This window comes from Megalops cyprinoides, chromosome 25 (assembly GCF_013368585.1).
Source record: "Megalops cyprinoides isolate fMegCyp1 chromosome 25, fMegCyp1.pri, whole genome shotgun sequence".
Lineage (NCBI taxonomy): Eukaryota > Metazoa > Chordata > Actinopteri > Elopiformes > Megalopidae > Megalops > Megalops cyprinoides.
Genome location: NC_050607.1, coordinates 18,769,488 through 18,792,458, shown reverse-complemented (window position 1 = coordinate 18,792,458; position 22,971 = coordinate 18,769,488). Strand labels below are relative to the sequence as shown.

The 22,971-nt window shown below is 48.0% G+C and overlaps 1 protein-coding gene across 1 annotated transcript in view; it reads right to left on the bottom strand.

The window, feature by feature from the left end:
* snd1 (staphylococcal nuclease and tudor domain containing 1) overlaps window positions 1-19,309 on the bottom strand; it is a 243,008-nt gene extending 223,699 nt beyond the window's left edge. Inside the window, exons 1-10 of the mRNA XM_036520195.1 lie at window positions 19,074-19,309; window positions 16,734-16,883; window positions 15,082-15,202; window positions 14,156-14,237; window positions 9,633-9,793; window positions 9,060-9,151; window positions 8,104-8,262; window positions 5,409-5,515; window positions 4,841-4,931; window positions 122-235 (exon numbers count right to left, since the gene is read on the bottom strand). Coding sequence (XP_036376088.1) covers window positions 122-235; window positions 4,841-4,931; window positions 5,409-5,515; window positions 8,104-8,262; window positions 9,060-9,151; window positions 9,633-9,793; window positions 14,156-14,237; window positions 15,082-15,202; window positions 16,734-16,883; window positions 19,074-19,151 — 1,155 coding nt within the window. The 5' untranslated portion in view covers window positions 19,152-19,309. The remainder of the gene's footprint in view (window positions 1-121; window positions 236-4,840; window positions 4,932-5,408; window positions 5,516-8,103; window positions 8,263-9,059; window positions 9,152-9,632; window positions 9,794-14,155; window positions 14,238-15,081; window positions 15,203-16,733; window positions 16,884-19,073) is intronic.
* Window positions 19,310-22,971: the final 3,662 nt, after the last annotated feature.

Genomic DNA, 22,971 nt, shown 5'->3' with positions numbered 1-22,971 from the left:
CTAAGATGGCTGACTTCAGCGAAGGACGCGCGCGTTCACGTCGGCCTTCCCGCAAAACGTCAAAGCCTACATTCGCCGTCGGCACCGCCCCCCTCCCCTCGGACCACGCCCCCGCTCTCACCTGATTGGACTCTCCCTCGATCCTTGGGGGTCGGATGCTCGACAGGTGGATGGTCTTGTACTCGCCGGAGTTCAGCTTCACCACGATGGCGTCGGCATTCACAACTTGCATCACCTGAGGAGGAAGTGAAAGAAGATTAAGACCCCTGTCCACGCAAGATTCACCGTCATCATCACGAGACAGAATTATTGTTGACTCCTTATATGGCTTTTTGCTTGTGTTGTACTCTGCCTCGCTCGGAACAGTCGCTTTGGATAAAAGCGTCTGCCAAACGAATAAACGGAATTGTAAATGTGAGAAAACCGCCCGTACGTATTGCCAAGGTCTTGAGAAAACAATCGCTCCGATGGGAAGGCTAAGGCTTTCAAAGGAATGCCCTCACTGTTACCGAATCTCTGACAGCCATAACACCTGTACGGCAAAAACACAAGAGGCCCGCCTACACCTTACAGCAAGAGCTCAAACCACCACATGTATCCCTGTAGATCCCTAAATCCGCTCAATAAAAACAGAAACCGCCTCAAAATGACCCACGGAGCCGGCCAGGCCCGGCGCCCGAGCCGGAGAGCGGCCCCTTAACCATGCAGATTTATGTGTGGCCAACCAAGCACTCCCCCTGGGTTTTCACCACCGTTCACAGCGTAGAAACGCTGAGCAACGGGAAGGATATACTGCCGGAGTGGGCGGGTTTTTCGGAGAGCGCCACGCTGCCAAGTTAACGTGAGGAAAAAAAAAAATATTTGGACAATTTGCCAGCGGCGCAGGGAAAAAAAAATATGTAAATATTTCACAGTAAACGGCTTATATGAAAAGAAAGCCACCAAAGAGGAGTGATAATGCATGCTGATATGGAAGCCTGAGAACAGATTGCGTGGCTAATAGAGCTGGATGGATCATAGGATACATTTGTTGGCAGGTAGCTGTAGCCTGTATGCTGTTTCCTTTAGGAGAGGAGCCAGAACAGTTGGGCAGCGCAATCATAAAAAAAGGAGAGGGAGGGGGGTAGGGAGGTAGGGGAGGTAAACAACACATTCACGTCGCTAAGTAGAGTCCATTCACGCTTCTGGAGGAGGAGTCAATTGCGGCTTAACTTTCGACCGGCTGACTTGGTGGCACTGCCAGCGGCGGCGTTCGCGGGACAGATGGCGGGCTCTCTCCGCTCGACCGAAAAAAATAAAACAAAATAAGACACGACGTGGGCCTGTGAGCGAGAGGCCACGCGTTCTAGGCCGCCATAGAATAACGCAGAAGGCAAGTATGTCCAATGGGGTGGGTCGGGTTAAAGGTATTCCTTTGGGGGTGTTGTCAGGGGCGGGGTCTGGAGTGGGAGTAGGTTAAAGTCACTCCTTTGTGGGTGTGGCCAGGGCCGGGGGCGGGGTTCAAAACACAGCCTGATACGCACATTTAAAAAAAACGGCTGCGGAAACTATTTAGCTAAGCCCTCCGCTCACAGGAGGTGGGCCGTGCGTCAGCCTTAAGCCGCCCCCCCGGGGGGACGGCATTAGCGGCTCCATCATTCCACCTGTCCGCTTTGACCTACCGCCTCCTGACGCAGCGGAGAGCGCGCCACCGGGGGAATAAAATCCATTCGGACGGGCAAAGTCGGGCCCCCTCGGGACAGCACCTCATATTTGGGACTAATGTAAGGGGCATTCGCTTGCTTCGTTTCTGCTCAACCAGGGCTGCAAAACTTAGGTCATGCCTTTTAAGGAGGCTCTCCGAAACTGCAACCAAATGACAGGCCTATACACAAACCGTCCCTGCCCCACCTCATATCTCACTCTGTCCCACTATAGCCTGCTCTGACTACACATTACGTTTACGTTTTACTTTTACATTTGTTCACTTGGCTGAAACGTTTCTCCAAAGCGATTTACAAGTGAGGCAGAGTACAACACAAGCAAACAGCCATATCTGGAGTCAACAATATCAGCAGCACCGCACGGCCAAATTTCAATAGTTGGCCAGACAAGATGCTAGCTAGCTAACAGAGATGCATTATATGTGTCAGATATAAAAACAAGAGAAAGACACCATCATCAAGGCAGACACCAAAGCCCAGATGCATCTGGAAGTAACGGGCCCTGCACATACGTTTTGAGCGACCTGTGTAAAGGATAAGTAAAAATGTGTCTTTTTGGTAGATTCCTGCATATTTTTTCAGGCATGCCTGTACCCAAAACTCGGGGGGAGAAAAACGGGGGTAAAAAAAACGAACATTTGCCATTGTGCATCGTTTTCAGAGCCGAGTGCGAACCCGCAGTGCGGTCGGACCGAACCAGGCCGAGGCCTGAAGCGGCAACGCCGCGAACGAGCTCAAAGGCTTGCCCGCAGGTTCAGTCCGCCTATCCAAAACCGCCAAACACGTCGCGGCAAATTAAAAAGCACAGCACCCAAAACGCAGACTGGGGGCAGGGGTGAGGAAGCATTGTCAGAACCATTAAACCCTTTATGGCTCAAACAAACTTATCAATTCGCCCTTTATTGGAGCTTTCGGTCAGAGAATTAAACACAGGCTGTACACAATTTGCGCTGCCGAAAAATCCATCATGTTTTTAATCGCACGAAATAGGGAGCGGGGAACATTGACTGGATGATAACAATTCGGGGGCCCCCCCGTCCCCTCCGAGCTGGGAATCGATGCTCTCGCTCATACGCCGTTATCTGGGTTCGTAATTAGCGAGCAATTTTATCAAAATGTTTTCAGACAGGAGGAAAAAAAAACAGAGGGAGAAAATAAATGGTGTTGTTGAAAACGCTGAGAGAGTACATTGCTGGCTAATGAGCAGCTGCGTGGCGCGGCGTGCCAAGAGGCGTACCCGTGGAGGTGCTGCCACCTAGTGACCACAGGTGGTATAACACCTGCGACGAGAGACCAATACTCCATTTTCCCCAAACAGCTTTGCAGAAATGGAGGCGGTCGCAGTGATGTTTCTGGTGGTGAAACACGACGCACAGGCCCCCAGCAATATAGCTCGATGTGACGGCATATCTATCGATATCCGTTTTTGCCCATCGGTTGGAGGCTCACCTGATAACGGATTAGAACTCGCCATTGCCTTTGGGATCCGGGGGGGGGCGCATGGTAGGACACAGGAGGACAGACCGACACTCCAGTGAGGTTAACAGCCCCTCAGCGTCACCGAAACGTCAGCGTCCCCCCGCGCTAAAGTGCCCGATAAAAGCCGCGATCCGCAGCGACCTTGCGGCCGCCCTCTGCCGCTCACGTCAGCGAGGGGGGAGGAGCGTGTCGAAAACTCGCGCTGACGATTTAAATAATTTTCATCTAAAACCAGAGGGGAGCCAATCTCATAAATAAATACCCCTCCTTCACTTTCACCCGTCCCTTGTCGAGCTTCACTCCGGCTGCTCAGGGATCTCTGAGCAAATGAAGTCTATATAAATGTTTTATCCGCTCGGCGAGTCAGGGAACACGCCGAAACTCCTACTGTAAGCAGACTGTTTTCAAAAAAAAAACGGTTCGGTTTTGTCAATCACAGAGCCGTTGTAAATATTTTAAGCTTTTCGAACTTCTTGCTCGGGAAGGGTTTCCGTTTGACACGTCTGAGGGGTAAAGACGGGCATGTTCTCCTTGAACGGCATGGAGTGTAAATGTCGCAGAGTGAAAAGGATGCTCTGGTGACTGTCGTCACCTCTGTAAGCGTGAAAGCAGCGTACGGTGCGGTGGCAATGTCATCTAAAAACAGCACTGAGGACATTAAGCACAAAGACCTCATTCACTCCACATTTGTCCCCAAATCTAATAAATAAATTTGACGTAAATGCAAGCTTCAACGAGAAAGTTTGAGTTTTGCCATTAATTATTTTGACAGCATTTCTGAGGCGAGGCAAAGGACAAATGTTGATCTAGCCCAGGCCGGTTTACGGCGTCAACGCATTAAATTTATCTTGAAATGCGGACAATCAGATATTTGTGCACTGTGATTCTCCCTTGCTTTATTAAAGGCCTGGTTAAAGCCTTCCACATTTGACTCACCCAGCTACATCGAACATCTAAAACCCAGAGACACGAGTTACAGTTTGCCCAGCAGAGACCGACCGTTCCACTCAACCCGGAGGGGAGTTCAAGGTTACGGGCGGGCAGCTACGGTTCGTCCCCTCGTGTGGCTTTTAGCGAGAGCTTTGAGGAGCGCTCGGACTTGCTGTCTCTGGGGGGGGAGACGAGACTGCACTAACACGCCGTGTCTCTGCTGCTGTCTAATGACGGTGCTGTGCGACTCTCTCCAGGGATGCCCCCGAAGGTCATTCGCAAATGGTACAACCCAACCTTGGCTGCAGCCAGGTCCCTCCTCACATTATTTATTCATTATTTGCTTGCTTAGCAGTGGCACCTACAAAGAGGAGAGTATTCACTTTTTACTCATCCGATTTATGCAGCTGGACACTCTATGAAGCAGCTGAAACTATTCGATCTTCCCCAACCTTCAGCCGCTCTTTCTGAAGCAGGTGGACACTTTCTGAAGCAGGTGGGCACTTTCTGAAGCAGGTGGGCACTTTCTGAAGCAGGTGGGCACTTTCTGAAGCAGGTGGGCACTTTCTGAAGCAGTTGGACACTTTCTGAAGCAGGTGGGCACTTTCTGAAGCAGGTCACGCTAAAGCACATTACTGAAGGGCACGCTGTCAATACCCTGCCTGGGAATTGAACCTGAAATCTCTGCTTTAGCCCCCCCCCAACCCACTACAACTACACCCACACACCTTGGCCACAAACTGGCGGTCCTTCTGGTCCAGGTTGGCAGTGGGGGCAACGTAGTCCTTCCAGATCCTCACCTTGCGCTCTTTGGCGGACCTGTGGAACCAGACAGTACGGCAGTTTGAGGGGAAATCTATCACAGCGACAAGCATCTGAGGCCTTGTAATACATCTAACGGCCCTGTGCGACGCAGCTTTTCGCACGACTTATTGTGGCCTCCTTGTCTAGTCAGGTTGCACAAGTTAACTTGTGGTAGGGCTTGAATGGTGTTATGCTTACACTCATTGGTCTGGGAGTGTTGTTAGCCTTGTCTGACACTGTTGCTCATTTAACTTGAATGGATACACTTATGTTCTATTGTGCTGGAAGTCACTCTGGATAAGGGCGTCTGCCAAATGCATTTAACGTAATGTCATGTAATGTAATGTAATGACGAGAGATGTATTCGAACCAGGAGCGGCGTCGTCTTGAGTGTGCACTTGAGTGAGTAAAATTCAGTAAGAATCGGCATGCGGCCGGGAGCGGTCGGACCGCAGCTGGACCGCAGCTGGACCGTGACGCAACCGCACCCACCGTTCTGCGGCTCTCAGCTTGTCGGCTCCCTGCGTGTAGACCGCCATGGACCAGTCGACGCAGCGGGCGAAGCCCTCCTTCAGCAGCAGCTCCGTGATGTTCCCGTTCTGCGGGGGTCGAGGGAGAGGTCACACGCATCCCAAAAACCGCCAGGGGACCGGCTATGCTTTTTAAGGGTCAATGCTGAGAAATCAGCAGCGCGCTCAGTGACCGCTCATGACCGTGCCTCATACTCAGACAGCACCACGGTCAGGAGCGGTTTCCACAGTAACAAACCTTCTCTTACTGTAAGCCGCCCCGAGAGAAGCGGATAACACATTTTAACATTTAAGACATTTTTACAACCCCTACATAACATATTCTTTAACACCACACAAGAATGACACAGCAGCCACAAAGGTTTACATCATACAGGCCTAAAGTCTTCACAGATCATATGACTGAGCACACTGCATATTACTTATATAGTTAACTTACATAGGGATTCGTGTATAGTGGTGTGGTCGTAATATGCTACGATGATTCACGTACAGTTGAATACAACTGTGTGGTGATAATGAACCAAATTAAATTTATTCCTGTAGCACGTATCTTAGAGGGGAAAACTGCAATTTACAGAACAACTACAGCAAGTGCAGAACTACTTACTGCATTGTTCAAATAGTTTGATGTTTACTGATCATAATCTATGCCATGCTCTATGAACAACGATGGATTAACACGATGGATGCTTTGCATTATGTCATTACATTGTCATCAAGCAGACACTCTGATTCAGACAATTTTTACATGTTGTCCATTTATACAGCTGGATATTTACTGAGGCAATTGTGGGTTAAGTACCTCGCCCCAGGGTACAGCAACAGCGCCCACGCGAGGAATGGAACCAGCAACCTTTTGGTTGTGAGCCCAGCATCTTATCACTTCGCCTACTACTTTTCTTATGTAAGGTTTATGAAGGCTAGGCTAATGCTAAGTGTGTGGTTAAGGTGCCAGGTTCTGCCCGTTTTTCCTGCGTTGTTCTGCCATTTCGGACAGCTCGGGGGCTTCACCGCCCGGTTTTTGCGTGGGCTGCTGCGTAATCGATCGTTTTTTTTGCCCCCCCCCCCCCCCCCCCCCCCCCGCGGCGTTTCGCGCGGGAACGAAATCCTCCGGCCGCAGAGCGCCCGTGGCGGCCACTTCCCTGGCGACCGAACCTCCACTGTTCTGCCTGCCCACTGCTTCCTCATCAAAACAAATACAAAAATCAATCCGGCCTCCCGCCGCAGCATAAAAACCCCACAGTCCCTGCGTTATTTGATAAACGAGGGCACTCACAGGCACTGCAGGGCACAGCAACACATTTTTGCTCGATGCGGTCGTTTTTAAGATCACAAATGGAGCTGACCGGCTGGGGGTCTGAGGAGGGGCGGCAAAACGCTTAAAGGAAGGGGCGGGCCGTCACCGGCCAAAAGGGCCACTACGGCAACAGCTAGGGTCATACTTATCCTCACAATGAGACACCAATTAAACGGAGCCATGGAATCGATTCCTAATTTGACCTTCGACTACTTCTTCACAGGAAGAGCTCCAATCAACCTCTCTGAGACTACAGTAGCTTGCTCCTCCTGGGCTGTAGAGGGCGCTGGAGTCCTGACAACGTGCATCGAGCCAGCAGCATCTGCCCTGGCAGAGGCGATAGAATCTAGATCTGTGATGCCAAGCGGCTCTGACTGATTTTGACAGCAGTAACACTGTACATCTCAACATTATACACACAACAGCATCATTCATTCAAGGTGCGCTCTTTTGGACGGCGGCCTGCAAACCCTACATCAGACCTTATTCAGTTATACTGCTCCATATTTACTCATGTTACCAGCTATGCTCTAAGGCAGGGGGTGTCCAAACCTCTCCTGGAGGACCCCTTGTCCTGCATGTTTTAGATCTTTCCCTGCTCCAACACAGCAGATTCAAATGATCAACTCGTTATGAACTCCTGAAGCTGCTGAATAACAAACTGATCATTTGAATCTGCTGTGTTGGAGCAGGGAGAGATCTAAAACACGCAGGACAAGTGGCCCTCCAGGAGAGGTTTGGACACCCCTGCTCTAAGGTTTCCCCGGGGCTGTGGCTTCCTGTCTGCGATTTGAACCGATAACCATCTGGTCACACATGCTTATGACACAACAACTAAAATTGTTACTATTCTGGGTGCAGAATAGTAGCAGACAGCAGAGACAGTGTGTACAGTACCAGCCAAAAGTCTGGACACGCTTTTCTTTCTTGATTTCATCACAACTATGAAATAACAAATGGAATTATGTGACAAAAAAAAGGTGTTGTAAACAAATCCAAACTCATTTTAGATTTTTCAAAATAGATAAATACAGTAAAAAAAAAAAGTTGATTTTGGCTAAGAAATAAGTTTCAAGCATTTAATCATAAGTCTCTAGATCAAAACATCTTTGAATGCGTGCCGTTATCCTAATCAGGTATGTCCAGACTTTTGACCAGTACTGTATATGTGGGAGTGGTGAGGTGCGGTGATACGTTACTACAAGACAAGGTGATGTAATGCGTTAATACACTGAGCGGTGATGCAATGCGCCGGGGGTGTCATCCATCACTGCGCTGGAACACCGCAGCCCGGGGCGAGCCGCTCCGGGGGGGTGGGATGGGGTTTGGGGGGGGGGGCGGGGTGGTGGGTGCATACCGGGTGCAGAATGGTCCCCAGGATGACCTGGTTGGGACAGCTCTCCAGGATGATTTGCACGTCACGCTGCAGGAGGCGCGACTCGGTGAAGAACTTGGCCTCGGCGGCGAAGGGCTCCGGCGTCTCCGCGCCATCTGGCTCGCGCTTGAACGTGGGACACTAAAAATACACGCCGGGGGAAGAGGGGGAGGAGGAGGAGGAGGAGGAGGAGGGAGTGAAACCAGGTCAGTCCGCTACAGCGGGGGAGAGAGTTCACGCAGAAGACTCTTAAAGGGCAGAGCCTCCCCTCTCTCTTTCCCTCCAAAATGTGTGTGTGTCACCAGTCTGCTTGCAGGGAACGCATAACACAGACGTGCAGTCTGAATAAATCAATCCGGTTTTGCGGAAAGAAATATTTGGGAATGAGCCCTAGGGAGAGAGTTTACTTGGACAACCCCCCCCAGCACACGGCATGCAGGTTACGTCTGACAAGGCAGACACTTTCCCTAGGGTTTTGCCTTCTGATAGCCATTGCACTACATTATTGGCATTTAGCAGACACTCTTATCCAGAACAATTTACACAGGTTATAATTTTTACAGCTTACGAGTCCTGTTCCTTACCGCTATGCTACACTAGCCAAACCCATTCCGGAGCTGCAGAACTGGGTGGGATTCAGATATATTCCATTTCCTGTCAGTATTCGTCCGGCCCGCATCTAGACTCTCGTACGGTGGCCATTTTTGCTCGTTCGCAAGTTTGTTTCAACTATCCTGCACTGCTCATCTTTTAGGAAACGCTGACCTTACATGAGGGCTTCATCGCTTTCACTAGACGGCGGTGGAAGTCACTCATGTTTACCATGAGTCTTTTGTAATGCCTCCCTTTGGCCATCAGAAAAAACGTTGTGCTATAAGCAGGACGGCTATCTGCAACTGAATGGCTGGTAAAGAGGAGCTAATGCAACATGACCATACCTTAACACCGGACAGCATCACGGTGACCAGATAGTAGTCGGGCAAGAGGAGGGCTCGGACGACACTCCCATCACGAACGTGCTCGATGATAGCTGGAGAGACAAAGGGAAGCTTAGCGGCAGAAGACGCGGGTGTTGAGGTTAATACGGTACAGCTCCACACACACAGCAGCTACTACCTTTAATGTTGCATTGTATTTTACTTTAAATCACTGAGTCTTCCACACAGACAGGGGGCGCAACAGGCGGCGCACCGAGTGCTTTCAAAGAAAGCGAGCCAATTCGAATGGTGCAGCGTTCTTATGGGGCCGGTTTGGCGATCGACTGACCAAATGAAGCGCAAGCCCACCCCAGTGTTTGAGCACAGTGAAAACTGCATGGAGGGGGATGGGGCGTGGAACGACCCGCTGGCAGCGGACGGAATATCACACGATACAAAATGAACTCCACACTCCAGGAAACCCAAATGTTTGAGCCAAAATGGTGGCCATGAAGCTGTTGCCAGGAGCCTGAGGAGGTGTGAGGGCTGTGATGATGGAGGGCTGTGAAGGGGGGGGGGGGGGGGGGGGCTTACCGTTGACAGGCTTCTGGTGCAGCGAGTCGACGAAGTTGCGCGGGTTCTCGATGCTGTATTTGAGGTCGCGGATGGTGTGCGCACCGCCCCCTTCCGACCACATCCCCTTCTTGCCGGCTTTGGCCTGGTCCTCGAGGTCGCACAATCTGGCCTGGTCAGGGCTGGACCAATCACAGTGCAGTCAGCACCACAGAGCGAGAGCCTCCTTCCATTTACACTGCACTATACAACCACTGATCAAGGCTGATCACTCACCATGTGATCACTGATCAATAACTTTCATTAGAGTTCAAATTCTAGATAAATCTGACTTGTAAACTCATGTTCCTGAAGGAGAGTCCAAGATCCCAAGAAAAACTTTAATGAGTTTTCCTGTCATTAAGTTTAAGTGCAATGTAGATCATTTGTAGAGGGCCGCTGTTTACACTGAAGTGCACTTTCACAGTGCTTGAAGGGAAAAGGGGTTGAATTATTTAAACAATCAAACTCAGCAGTCATCCAGCATTCAATTCAACCAAATTACTCAAAATGGACATTGTTTATGCTGACATACTTCAATATTCTCATTATAAGTGATTTGTTTGGTATTCAGGGTGACCATAAGTAGTAATGTAAGGTAATGTAATATTCATAGTGTTCATTTTCAGAGCTAGATATTTGTCCCGGATTTTCAAGTTGCTACAGGATAGACTATTAACATAAAAAGGGAAGAATAAAGAAAATAATATTAACTGCCTCAAATGATACTCAACCCTGCGACCTACCGGTCAGAAACCCAATCCCTCTCAACTACTACAGCCCACAGCCCTTATAAACATGAAAGCTTTTTGACTGACTCTCCAAAACTGAGCCGGTGGTATCAGCCAGCCCTCACGCAATCGGAAAATTAAATCGCTGCTCTGATGCTCAAAGGCATCAATATCGAGACAGAAGCAGAATTTTGGCGCCCGGGCTTCGTCACTCCACCTCCCCAACGGCCGTCAGACGCCCCCCCCCCTCCCGAAAACTTTCATCCCAGACTCTCGCGCGAGACGGGAGTTATCAAAAGCCTCCCGATTGCTGCGTGGGTGCCGGTGTTCAGACGGTCGATTTGAGGCTTTGCTTTAAAAACCCAGACATCGGGCGCTAGGGAGGAGGGGGGGGGGGGGGGGAAGCCCAGAAAAGGCTTCAGAAGTGGGATTCGGTTCACTGCCATGTGGCGGAAAGTTCTGGAAAAACCGCGTTCCCAGTCGGCACACTGGGCTACTTTCTTCTTACAGCCTTGAATCTCCTATTAAGAGGAAACTGCTTTTCTGCCTACCTCACCCAAAATATGTTTGCGCTCCACATTAGAGGCCACTAAAGTCAGAAAATTAATAAGAGCTTGCACTTCGTCTTAGTTTCCTTGGTAAGCAACTTCGGTGCCAGCTCCTAACTAGACAATTATTGCACTATAACAGGAAATTCCGAAGCCCCCCGAAGACATGGCGTTTTGGCTGCAGAGTCGCACACGGGAGAAATTCAAACACGCCAGGCAAGGAGACCTGCAGAGGTCGGTCCAAAGCACTCAAAACCTGTTCCCCGCCGGAGCTGCCGACTCAGGCCAGAGTTGATTTGTGAGGGCCTGTGGAAAGCGTTCTGTTCAAACCCTAGTCTGTGCTGGGGAACTGATGACTTCAGCTTTGGACTCAAAAGCCGTCTCAAGCTAAAAACCCACGGGTGCTTTCATCAAGAAAGCTTTTTTATTTTATTATTCGAGTTCTGCCATGGTGGTATGAAATGACTCTTCCAAAAAGGGGCAAGCACAGCTTAATAAATTCCAGTGATGACCCTTGGCTATGATCAATATCAAAGTACAATATTACAGAGAGTAAAGCTGACAGGGACTGGCCTGAAGGCTGTACTGGTCTGTCAAATGCAAAGCAGGTCAGTGAATTTGAACAAGCAGTTTTCTATAATTCCACACTGAACGCTACTTGCACATCTCATGCATGAGACTAGCTGGTAGGTTTTGCGTGCTAAATTTGAACCTACCCATCCACACCTTGACAGGAGAGTAGGGTCTAGCAGTGGTAAGGAATGCATTTAGGGGACTTTCACAAATAGCTCGATTTGCAACGGAGAGCTAAATGTAGGTTTATCCGGCATGCAGGAAATCGAATCCATACTGAGGAGCAATGGGCCCTGGGGTAGGCGGGGGGCTGGCTGAGGTGGTCCAGGGTCCAAGCTGAGCCTGCTGGCTCGCCTGGTTTCGCACCGGGCAGAAAAAAAAGCTCCCGACCCGGGAATAAGAACCTCAGAAGGACTGTGGACCCTGTTGCCTCGAACAACGGCGGCACGTTCACTCGTGCGAGTGCGGGACGGGGAGTTGTTTGTTTGTTTAGCACGGAGAGGAGAAAAACTGCCAAAAAACCAGCAAAGAGAATGAGCAAGGAAAACAGAATGAAAGACGAGCACAATGCCTTTCGGCTATTTGGGGAGACGAGGAGAGGGGGGGGGAGGGGTTGAAAGAGCAACTGGCACCTGCCCAGAAACACAAAGCATTTTCCCCCCTTCACTTTTGGCAGATTCAGCTCATACCTTGAGGCGAGCTGTTCCAGGAGAGACTCTGAGCAGAGCCGAGCTAAAGCAAAGAGATGATGGTGCTGGCTGGCTACCGTGCCAGATACAGGCGCCTCGAGCCAGGTGCCGCTAGGCCCCGCACCCTGACTCCGGATCCGCCACCTGCGCCAGTCAATCACCCCAGGATTACCACAAGACTGACTACCAGACAGACTGCGGGATCAATGCAGGCACACCGAGGAATCGCAGCGTGCTTGGCTTCCGTTGCCTAGTCAGGTCGCACGAGTTACCTTGTGGTCGGGCTCGAACGCCGTTATGCTCACGCTCACTGGTCCGGGAGTGCCGTTTGCCTGGTCTGACGCAGTTACTCTGTTACTCGTTCAACATGAACGGATACACATACGCGCTGGAAGTCGCTCTGGATATGAGCGTCCGCTGAACGCACGTAACGTAAGCGGAGTAAAGCGGCAGTATTCGGGTACACGGCACATTGGGGTTGTGCTTAGCCCCGCGCTCACAACGCCCCGACAACGCGCCGCAGCAGAGCAGTGGAAATTATTATGCTCCGTTCCTCTGACCGAATCTTACGCTTACGTCATTTTAAAAAACCAGTTACAGATTCCGCTAGCCTGGTGCAAGGCCGCTGCACTACAACAGATCGTCACCTCAGACACGAGTGACTTTGTACTGGAATCCCTTGCATGAACAATTATCCACCCACAAAGGCTGTAGCGAGTGTCATTCCTTTACCTGGCCAAAGCATAAAATGTATGTGACATGGCAGAAGGTGGCGGTTGGGAAAATGGACTGACAACCAGATGTTTGAGGGTTGCAATCCTAAATTCCGTGCCCTGTGCTGCAGTACCCGAGTCGAACGAATGAGGTTAGATGCACAAGTCACCCTGAGCAAAGACACCTGCTTAGAAAGCACATAATGTCCTAATGTTTGGACGGATTGAACGTGAAATTAATAAGTAATGCTAGAATAAATATTAAATATGCTGACTACAAAATGAGTACAGGGTGAGGGACTGCTGAGTAGAGGTGTGTGTGTGTGTGTGTGTGTGTCTCTCTCTCTCTTTAGGAGGGCTAGCAGTAACGTCACATTTCCTCTGTATGCCTCCTGTCCTTTAGACGGGCCACACTGCCATCTACCTGGTTCAACAGTACAGTACCAGAATCCCACTGGCAACCTTCTGGTGGCACGGCCCTGTTCCCTGGCAACAGGCCTCGCGCCACGCTGTTGGGAGTTCACTGCGATGGCACGAGCCACCGGCGGGGGTGTGTGCTAATCCCGCAGCTACCGGATCAGAAAAAACCCAAAACACGCAGCCACGTTTGCTCAGACCTGTACCCTCACAGGGAGGCGCAGGGGCCGAGAGGACTTCAGAGATAACAGGGCCGTCCGGCTTCCGCGGTCTGTGCTGTTAACCCCCTGACTTTGTGGCGGGACGTCCCAGCTCGGACGGGACCCCCATACCCCCCCCGCCCGTTCGCTCGGGGGATCTGGCGAGGGGTCGTGCCAGCCGCCGCAGACAAGGACCCGTTGAGCTTCCTGAGGGCGGCGGCTCTGGGACTGAATGCCTCCTCTGTCCGGCCGCGCCCCGCGCTCCCCAACCACAGCCAGATTCAATCAAACCACAACAGGCGCACTCCTTGTGTTGGCCAGGCACATTCAAACGAGCTTTCTTCTGGTGCTGGTTTGTTTGTTTAAGCCTAGCAAGACACCGCGATTTTGTGGGTCCACAGAATCAACGAAGCCTCATTTGGGAACCTAACAATAGCCGCACGCTATGTGCTCAACCACGCTAGCCAAAGTTAAAGGCAGAGCGCATAGCAGCTGGATTGAATCTGGGCGCTGGCTTCCCAACAAGCACATTGTGATGGCAAAGACTTTAAAGCAGTCTCACTGAACGCCCAGTGGCAGAGCGCCATCTAGAGGCGGTTTAGGCGAAAGCACCCTGACGACGGAAGCCGCTTACTTGTTTCCTCGGATTCCTTCCCTGCGCACTGTGGCCAGGCCCTCGGTGACCAGGGACTCGGCGATGTTCTCCCCCGTCGTGTCTGTGGAGAGACGGCGTTAATATCCCGCCGCGGGCCTCCCGCTCTTCGCCGTGCCTTCGCGTAGAGCGGGAGGGAGCGCTGAAAGTTACCACCCCCGTATAACTCCGCCCGGAGGATCGGAGACGCACAGGGTAACTGCATACGCACTTCCAAAAGCAGACAAGACCGGCCTATTTTTCCACTCTTCACATCACATCAAAACTGGTGTTGAACTTTTATCTATAATGTGCAAATATAAAGTTTGTAACAACATAAAACCTGGAACAGAGAATGTATTTCTGTCTTCTATGAATGCCAGCACCACACCAAGAGGTGTGTATGTAAAGTACCAGGCAAAATTTGACACGCTTTTATCTCTATTTTTACCATTTTCCACATTATAAAAAAAAATAAAGACACCAAAACTATGTAACAACACAAACAAAATCATACAGTGACCAAAAAAGTGTTATAAACAAATCAAAACTCTTATTTTAGATTCTTCAAATTTGGCAAAATATTTTTTTAAATCTTTTTTTTTTTTTTTGGAAAGACATCAACACATCGAAACAAATTTCAAGCATTTAAGCATCAGTCCCGGATCAAAATGTCTTTGAATGCATGCTTTCCATTATCTTAACCCAGTGTGTCCGAACTTTTGACTAATAATGTATGCTAATGCTAATGCATGCTATGATTAATTGTGTATGTGCGGTGGCATTTTATTCCTCTCTCCTTTGGCTCTCCTTCCAGACAACCAATCCGCACTGAATCTGAATCTGACTGAAACACAGTGAATGAGCAATGTCCCCCCCCCCCCCCCCCCCCCCCCGAAGAGCACCCCTCTCGAAACGCCCCCCCATACCTTTGCCGAGGTACACCATGCCGTACTCCCTGCCCAGGCCGGTCTTGATCTCCACGCTGAAGCACACCTCCTTGCCGATCATCTTCTTTCGCAGGAACTCTCGCGCTTGGAAGGCCCACGGCTGCAACACAAGAGCCCGACGGCAAATATTGACTCTGCTGCATCACGCCGGGGTGCCGGGGGCCCCCGCCGCCGTGGCGCCCAGGACGCTCTCACCCCGGGGGGGGGGGGGGGGGGGGGGGGGGCACAGCACCTGGGCTGACCCCCAGCAGGCGCGAAACAAACACTCAAACACACGCCGCCTTACTGAAGGACCTTGAGAAGGAATCACCTTGACGTAAAACTGCATGAAATGTTTGACTTCACCGGGTCGCGGGCGGCAGTGTAACATAGTGGTTAAGGAGCAGGACTCGTAACCGAAAGGTTGCAGGTTCGATCCCCGCTGGACCGCTGCTGCTGTACCCTTGGGCAAGGTACTTAACCCGCAATTGCCTCAGTAAATATCCAGCTGTATAAATGGATAACATTGTAAAGAACTGTAACCTATGTAAGTCGCTTTGGATAAAAGCGTCTGCTAAATGAGTAAATGTAAATGTAAATTTCTGGTGTAGCCATGTAGCAAAAGATATACAATTCTATATAGGCAGACTACCATGCAGTTTATGTGTAACACTGCACACCACACAGACACATTGAAGCACAATAACTTGAACAAATTATAAACACCATAAACTACAAAATTGCCAAAAAGCACTCACACGCCGTTTCTTCAAGGCATATTAAGAATTAATATAAATGCCATCCAATTTGGATATGCAGTAAAATCTGTACAGAGTATGGTGTTTTGTTAGAATATTTACTTGCTGGCATTGGTGTGGTATCTAAAAATCAAAATCTGTTTCAATAAACAATTGGCACAGTCGTGTTTATAAACAAGGTTTCTAATCTTCAAAAATGATCAAACACCTGTTGGATTCCCAGGCAGTGGGACACCTGTAAGTTTCTCATGGTAAAAATGCAGTAGCTTTCAAGGTATACCAAAATGCAAAAGGATTTTCACAACTGCACGTGAGAGACTACCCTTTCTGCCCATTTTTAACATTAAACAATTTAATCCTGCAAATGACTAAATCCAAAATGTCCAGGAATCGCATTGCAATTGTCCTGTTTTATTGAATGAAAGCTGTGGAAATGAAGCTTTGGAGAACAAAACAAAAAATCCTTTGCATAGGGGGCAAATCTGTTTTCTGATAAAATAGATTTGCCCCCTATGCAAAGGCCCCCTATGCAAATAGGTCTGATAAAGGTTATCCAAAGTCATCAAGATTGCTTCAATGACTACATGTAGTGTGTATATGAAATATATACGCCCCCTTTTCAAGGTTTCTGTTTGCATAAAACATTCAGCATGTGTATACTTCCGGATGAAATACACACACAAACACACAAGTGTGTGAGAATAAACATGTTCTACATGTAATGTTGTGTGTGTGTGTGTGTGTGTAATGCAGAAATGTGTATTATTGGAAAATGCCTAACAGCCCTTGAGGGCCTTCTAAAAAGGCCCTACCCCTTGGGGGCATTCTAAAACGCCTTGACTCCAAAAACGCTGCCTCGCAGTCATGGGGCTCAGCAGGCTTTTTGGTTCTCACCTCATCCGGAGTGTCCTTGGTGTCGGGCTGGCTCTGGGCGGCCCGGCGGGCCAACGCTCCGGCTCGGATGTTGCTGAGGTTGATCTGGCGCTCCGGCGGGGGTCCGCCCCGCGGCTGACCTCGCACAATGATGGCACAGCCCGACAACACCTGGGAGAGAGCGCAAGGGTTAACACGAAACGTCGCATGAGCTCAGGGATCCAAGACAGACCTGTCAGCTTTCTTTCAGGGGACCAATTGGACAAAAACAGGCCAAACACCTTGGGACTAACAGGCCACAGCAGGCATCTTCCTTTGAGACAGGCAAGGCAAAAATACCTGTCAGAAAGTAAACAGGAGACACAGAGGCTGCACTGGAAACAATGAGCTTCACATTGGTTTGGACAAAATCTGTGCAAATTGCTTCTCAGTAAATTCCCCAGGTTAAAGACTTTATGAGCACTGAGACCTACCAAGTACAAAAAAATATATTTTGTGTTTGTTTGTTTGTGTGTGGGATGGATTAAGCTCGATTTCCATAAGACAAGTGTCTTAGGGGGGTGAACAAAAGCAACGAGCTTACAATTAGTGCATTTCACATTACTGTAAGGTCACCTAAGGTCCAGGCAACTAGCTTGCCTTCAAATGCTACGGGAGGGCCGAAGCGGGGTGCACTTAGCCTGCAGGGTCATAGATCTACACACCACACAGAGATGGGTGGGCTTTGGGGGGTTTGGTCTGTTTACTGAGGGCAGTTTAAAACAGTCAGGTAACACCACTGCCATTCTGTAATTATCTTAGAACAACAGGCAGCTGCAATCGCTGATTGCAGCGAAGACTAATCTCACCTTGCAAACAAGCAATTAATGTCTTACGGAGTGCACCTTAACATAGCCTCTGAGAGAAAACACAATTAAACTTTTTTATTACTATTTCCAGTGCAAGACACAGTAACGCAATTATCGGCTGAAAATGTGTTTTTAAAACAAAAGCGAAGGTTTAGATTTTGAAACAGGCTCCTCATTTTCTACACAGCACTGGGCATAAATGAGCGGCTACTGCTACACAAGCATGAAACTTGTTAGCTAATTAGCTAAACATTTACCTCAAACTTTTATGGAACCGAGCGCATTGAAGTATCTCAAGTTTAATGGAAACTCGGTATAGTAAAGTGAGGTAAAGCTGCTCTTGCCAAATTATAACTTTTCGGCGTAATTAATGTCGTTCCCGCTGCGGCAAGCGTCTTGCGGAGTTTCGGAGGGTCTACGTGTCACTGTCCGTAGATGGCATTGAAGCTAGCTTGTGCGAGCCATTCATCGAAACTTCACAGCCCTTGACTTTCTGAACCATTATCGTTGGCTACAGACGTCATATCCATCTACATTTATTTGGTGCATTGCTACACTTTTTGGAAAGGAGTTTTTTTCCTGCGCCAAAAAAACTTGCACTCCTCATTCAAGGCAGTTTTGAACTGTGATTGAGCGATGGGCACACTAGTGTAGGAGTTCTGGTTTCATTCAAACGGCTGCTAGGTTTGTAGCACAGCTAGCTCGCCATACGGTCCCGATTTCCTGACGTTTTGCGCAAAAGAAGAGTGCGTACCACACAAACTCGGCAAATAAGGAACTTTGATCAGAGCATAAATGGCTGGCTTGCTAGCGAGGCAGCTAACCTACAATAGCCAGCTCGTACCATGTCAATATCTGGCATGGAAACACGTGACAATTGGTAAAGGGTGTCGCTGAACATTAGTCTCGCCACTGCTTGTAAAACATTCCACGGATCCATTAATCTTAGTGTAGTTTGTGCATAATCGGCTAACGGAGCTAAATACCTGACTTCAACAATTAGGGAGCTAGCTAATAATTAAGCTCAGTGATGATCAAGCACTACCTAGCTAGCTAACGTTAGCTACTTTGTACTATCTGGTTTCCTAGATCAAACTGTTGGATGTTATAATAAATGTATCCTGACTTTCATTTAAGGTAGCAGGCATAGTTTGCAGGTCCAGTACTCTGCTCGAACTAGCTCCCCCCAAAAACTAGCAACTAACAGCTACATGTTGCTAGGTTGCTCGCTAAAGCCTTGTACTGCCTACACACTTCCTACAGCTGATAGTTAGCTAGCGCTCACGCTGCACGAAGCAAGCTGCTGAAAGAAACCATTCACTGAACTCTCAAAAACTGTGACTAGCAAGCTAATTTAGCCAGCCGGCCGTCTACTTTACTGCACACGCCTAGGCAGTGAGCAAAAGAGACAAAACTCAACTGATCGTGGAGTCGCCTCCAGTTATGAACAACTTATTGAAGCTAGCTAGCTCTTTTAAATCCCCATTAGTCCAACACAAAATTTTTCACTTACCATCTTAACTATGCCTCTTTGCAGCGGCGAAGCCGGAGCAGGGTTTGTTTGAGCCTGTGCGGACGCGGATGAAGCCATGATCGCTGATTCTTTACGCAAACCGTTTGGGGGGAGACCAGATGAGGAGTTAGGGAGTCAGTCCGTCTGTTCTACAGGGTTGCGAGAAAGAGGAGTCAGAATGCCGCTGTACACATTCACTACGCCGGAAACACACGCTATCATGCTACCCCAGCATGCACAGGATATACACGTCAATTGTTTTACTTCTTCCGGGGCAGCAGCGGGATTGCATGGTGCGAGTAGGCAGATTTCGGAAAGCGTCAGCAAGAGGACCGTATAACTTCCGGACTGTAGAGGCAAGACGACACGTCAGCATCAGACTATCTTTACGGATGGTTTCGTGCTGGTTTAATTTTGCGGTGTGCGCTCACGAAAAACAGTATCCGTGTGTGACAACTCACATAGAGTACATAGACTCAAGGGAATTTTATATTTGGCAAGTATGCACCCATAATCTCTGTGTCTAGTTAGTTGGCGGTGACTTGAGATTCAGAAGTATCCAATAAAAAGTGGTCGCACTTGCAATTTTTTTTGATCGCACTTGCAGCATTTTTCCAATGTCCAAGGAACTATTGCGTTTTATCTGTTCAACCAGGGAGTTTAATAAAGTAGATACATGTAAATGCCATTAAGTCTTCGATTTGTTTATTTCAACTGGAATATTTCTATCTTGAAATTTGTATGGTATGCATGGTGAGGAACATATTTCGTTTCACTAAAATCAGGTGCGGACTTAATTTATACCAGTTTACATGGTCACCTAGAAGGACAGCGTCTAGTCACAAGATGGCGCAATTTCGCTCTTATAATCATCTATTACAGTACAGTAAGGAGTCGGTGCAGAATTAAATTGGATTAACAGCAATTTGTGTCCTACATCCACAAGCGCTAAAGACCTTCCGCCTACAAAGGGTTTAGGGTCTATTTAGGATACAATGTAGCTACGTCACAAATACTCCGCACACGCATGTAGTCAAGAGTAATTACAGCAGAGGATATTCACGAAGAACTGGCCAAAGTCACAAATGATTTAGTGGCCACGGACGATAGTCAAAACACAAGGCACCTGTTAGTTAGCAGGAAATCAAACTGCAACGAATTGATTCTGATTGCTCAACAACATCAAAGACAACGCCGTGCATATTCAATATATTTTCGTAGATTGACTGAAGATGTCCAAGTAAATTTTGCATTCCAGTATATCGCATTTGACTGGGTATAGCCTATATTGCTTGGCTGGTGCGCTTTCTGTACACGAGCTCGTTTTGACTTTCATTTAGAGCGATGCATTTTGTAAAGACAGTAAGTAAGTAAAGTCAGACATGTACCGATTTTATGTTGTATTGATTGCCTGATAAAGTTCGCCATCACACGCGTGATATGAACGGAGCACATTTGCAGCATACCAGTTCAATTAAAGCACATATTGGTTCATTGCATTATAACTAGCTTTCTCAAGGGTGCAAATGTATCGTCCCATCTGGGATTTGTCCCAGCAACTTTCTTGTAACAAGTCACTTTCCCAAACCACTAAACCACGGTGCAGCCGTTGGTAGTACCGCCTCTGACGTCTCGCCCAACAAAGTGGCAACAAGGAAAAATGAACTGGGTTTGCTGGCCACAGGAGGGCAACTTTTGGACCTCCCACAATATATCGTGTGTACTTGGCTTGCGTTGTCTAGACGGTTTAGCACAATTAACTTGTGGTCGGGCTTGAATACAGTTATGCTTACACTCACTGGTCTGGGAGTGTTGTTAGCCTGGTCTGACACTGTTGCTCATTCAACTTGAATGGATACACTTATGTTCTATTGTGCTGGAAGTCGCTCTGGATACGTGTCTGCTCAATGCATATAATGTAAAATAGCCCAGGTGAAAGTGTTGCTTTGAAGGCTGGTGCATCGGGTGTTCTATGAGTACAACAGTAGATGATGGTGAGTCATAAAATGTGGGATTCCGCCGTGCTCGGGACTCAGCCAGTCATTTTCCACCCTCCGGTGAACGAAAGTTATCCGTCATGTGTTTGTGTGTGTGTGTGTGTGTGCACATAAGTACGGTAAGGAACAGGACTTGTAACCGACAGGTTGCCGATTCTGTTCCCCTTTGGGACACTGCTGCTGTACCCTTGGGCAAAGTATTTAACCCAGAATTGCCTTAGGAAATATCCAGCTGTATAGATGGGTAACATGTGAAAAAATCACGTCTGATAAATGCCAATAATGCAATGTAATGTAAAGTATGAGTTCCCAACAGCTGTTGCTTTCGTGAAGCTTCCATACGATGTGCGAATATTGTCCTACAATGATTGCCCCGAAAATACAGAACTGTGCGGAATCACCACAACGTAGCAGGGGTTGGTGGCCATTCCAATCTTGTTGTTCGAATTCCTCATAATATTATTTTCGAGAAACCTGAGGTTAGATCTGATTTTTTAGAGTTATGATGAACATAGTTTTGTGACCCGCCTTTTCCAAAAACGAGGACAATTCACATTAAAACTGTAGAATTGTAGATGGAAAAGTAGATGGAATATTCCTCGAAATAAAGCTACGTTTTTATTTTTACACGCCAATGCATCTTATGTATTCACTGAACGCAAAATAAATTATTGCACGAATGCTGGTCACTGAATCACTCCATTCGGCGTCTTCCCTTACACTGGTAAAATCACGATATCCCCTTTACCCGAATGCAGAGGTACACCGAGGATGTAGAGTTAACTTTATTCATTCTATAACATACAATCCAAAGGCGCCTGAAAAATGCGTAATACATAAAACGTTTCGATTGATATTTTTCAAAAGAAACACTCATGATAAATGCGCAATACCTGGCAGGATCCAAGCAACGTAATGCATCCGTTATATTTTCTGTAATTGCTAATTGTGCGACATATTTACAGCGCTTTTGGAAACATGCCGTGGAGTAATCCAGAAACTATCCAAAAATATAATTGGAACGCAAAAGAATAAAAATGTTGCAGATTTCTATTCTGGTAAATATTCATGCCATGGATTTAAATCCGCCCATTTCTGTTATAAAACACTGCTTAGATAGGCGTTCTGCGCTTAAAAAGTCATGGACTTTCTAAGCGCTATTAACCGTGCATTGAACGGATGAACTCTGTGCGCTTTGGATAGCTTTTTGAGACCCACTGTTTACGCAAGGAAAATGACGATTGTTTCCTCCCGCTGTCTGAAGCAACTATGAAAACACTCGATTGTGCAGAAAAATACAATCCTCAGTTTTAGGGAATGGTGTCCTGGAGGACATAACGGACAATATTCTTCTTACACGGAGGCAACGTTTTGAACCGGTCTCGAGTATGCATCGTTAACAATTACGCACCTATTGTGTCGCCCGTTATATGCCTGTCGGGGGACTATTTAATTAGCCTTTGTTGGTCCACGTGAAAATTGTAATAAAGCACTTCAGCACAAATCCAGTGTGAGCTCGGAGCAGTAAATAAATAAATACTTTATTTGTCTTTTCTGTCTGTTGGCAAGGAGATGTTGGTGTTCAAGATTTCCATCCTAGATATGAGAAACCCTCCGTGTCGAAAATATTATCATAAGGTGACCCGTGGTTAATATATAATTTGGAACATATGGCATTTTAGAATCTAGCCTTTATTTCTGTAGAGCTACGATCTGTGAGGATCCTGCTAATGATGCCCAATTAGTCATTAAACAGACCAAACGACGAGGGTTGTATAGATTTTCATTTGCTAATATTTGCTCTTCAAATATTTTCTTTGAAACGTTTACAACATATTTTATCTGTGCGCCAGACAGAAGACATCTGTGAGGGTTTTTCGGCTCTCCATTTCATAAATAGG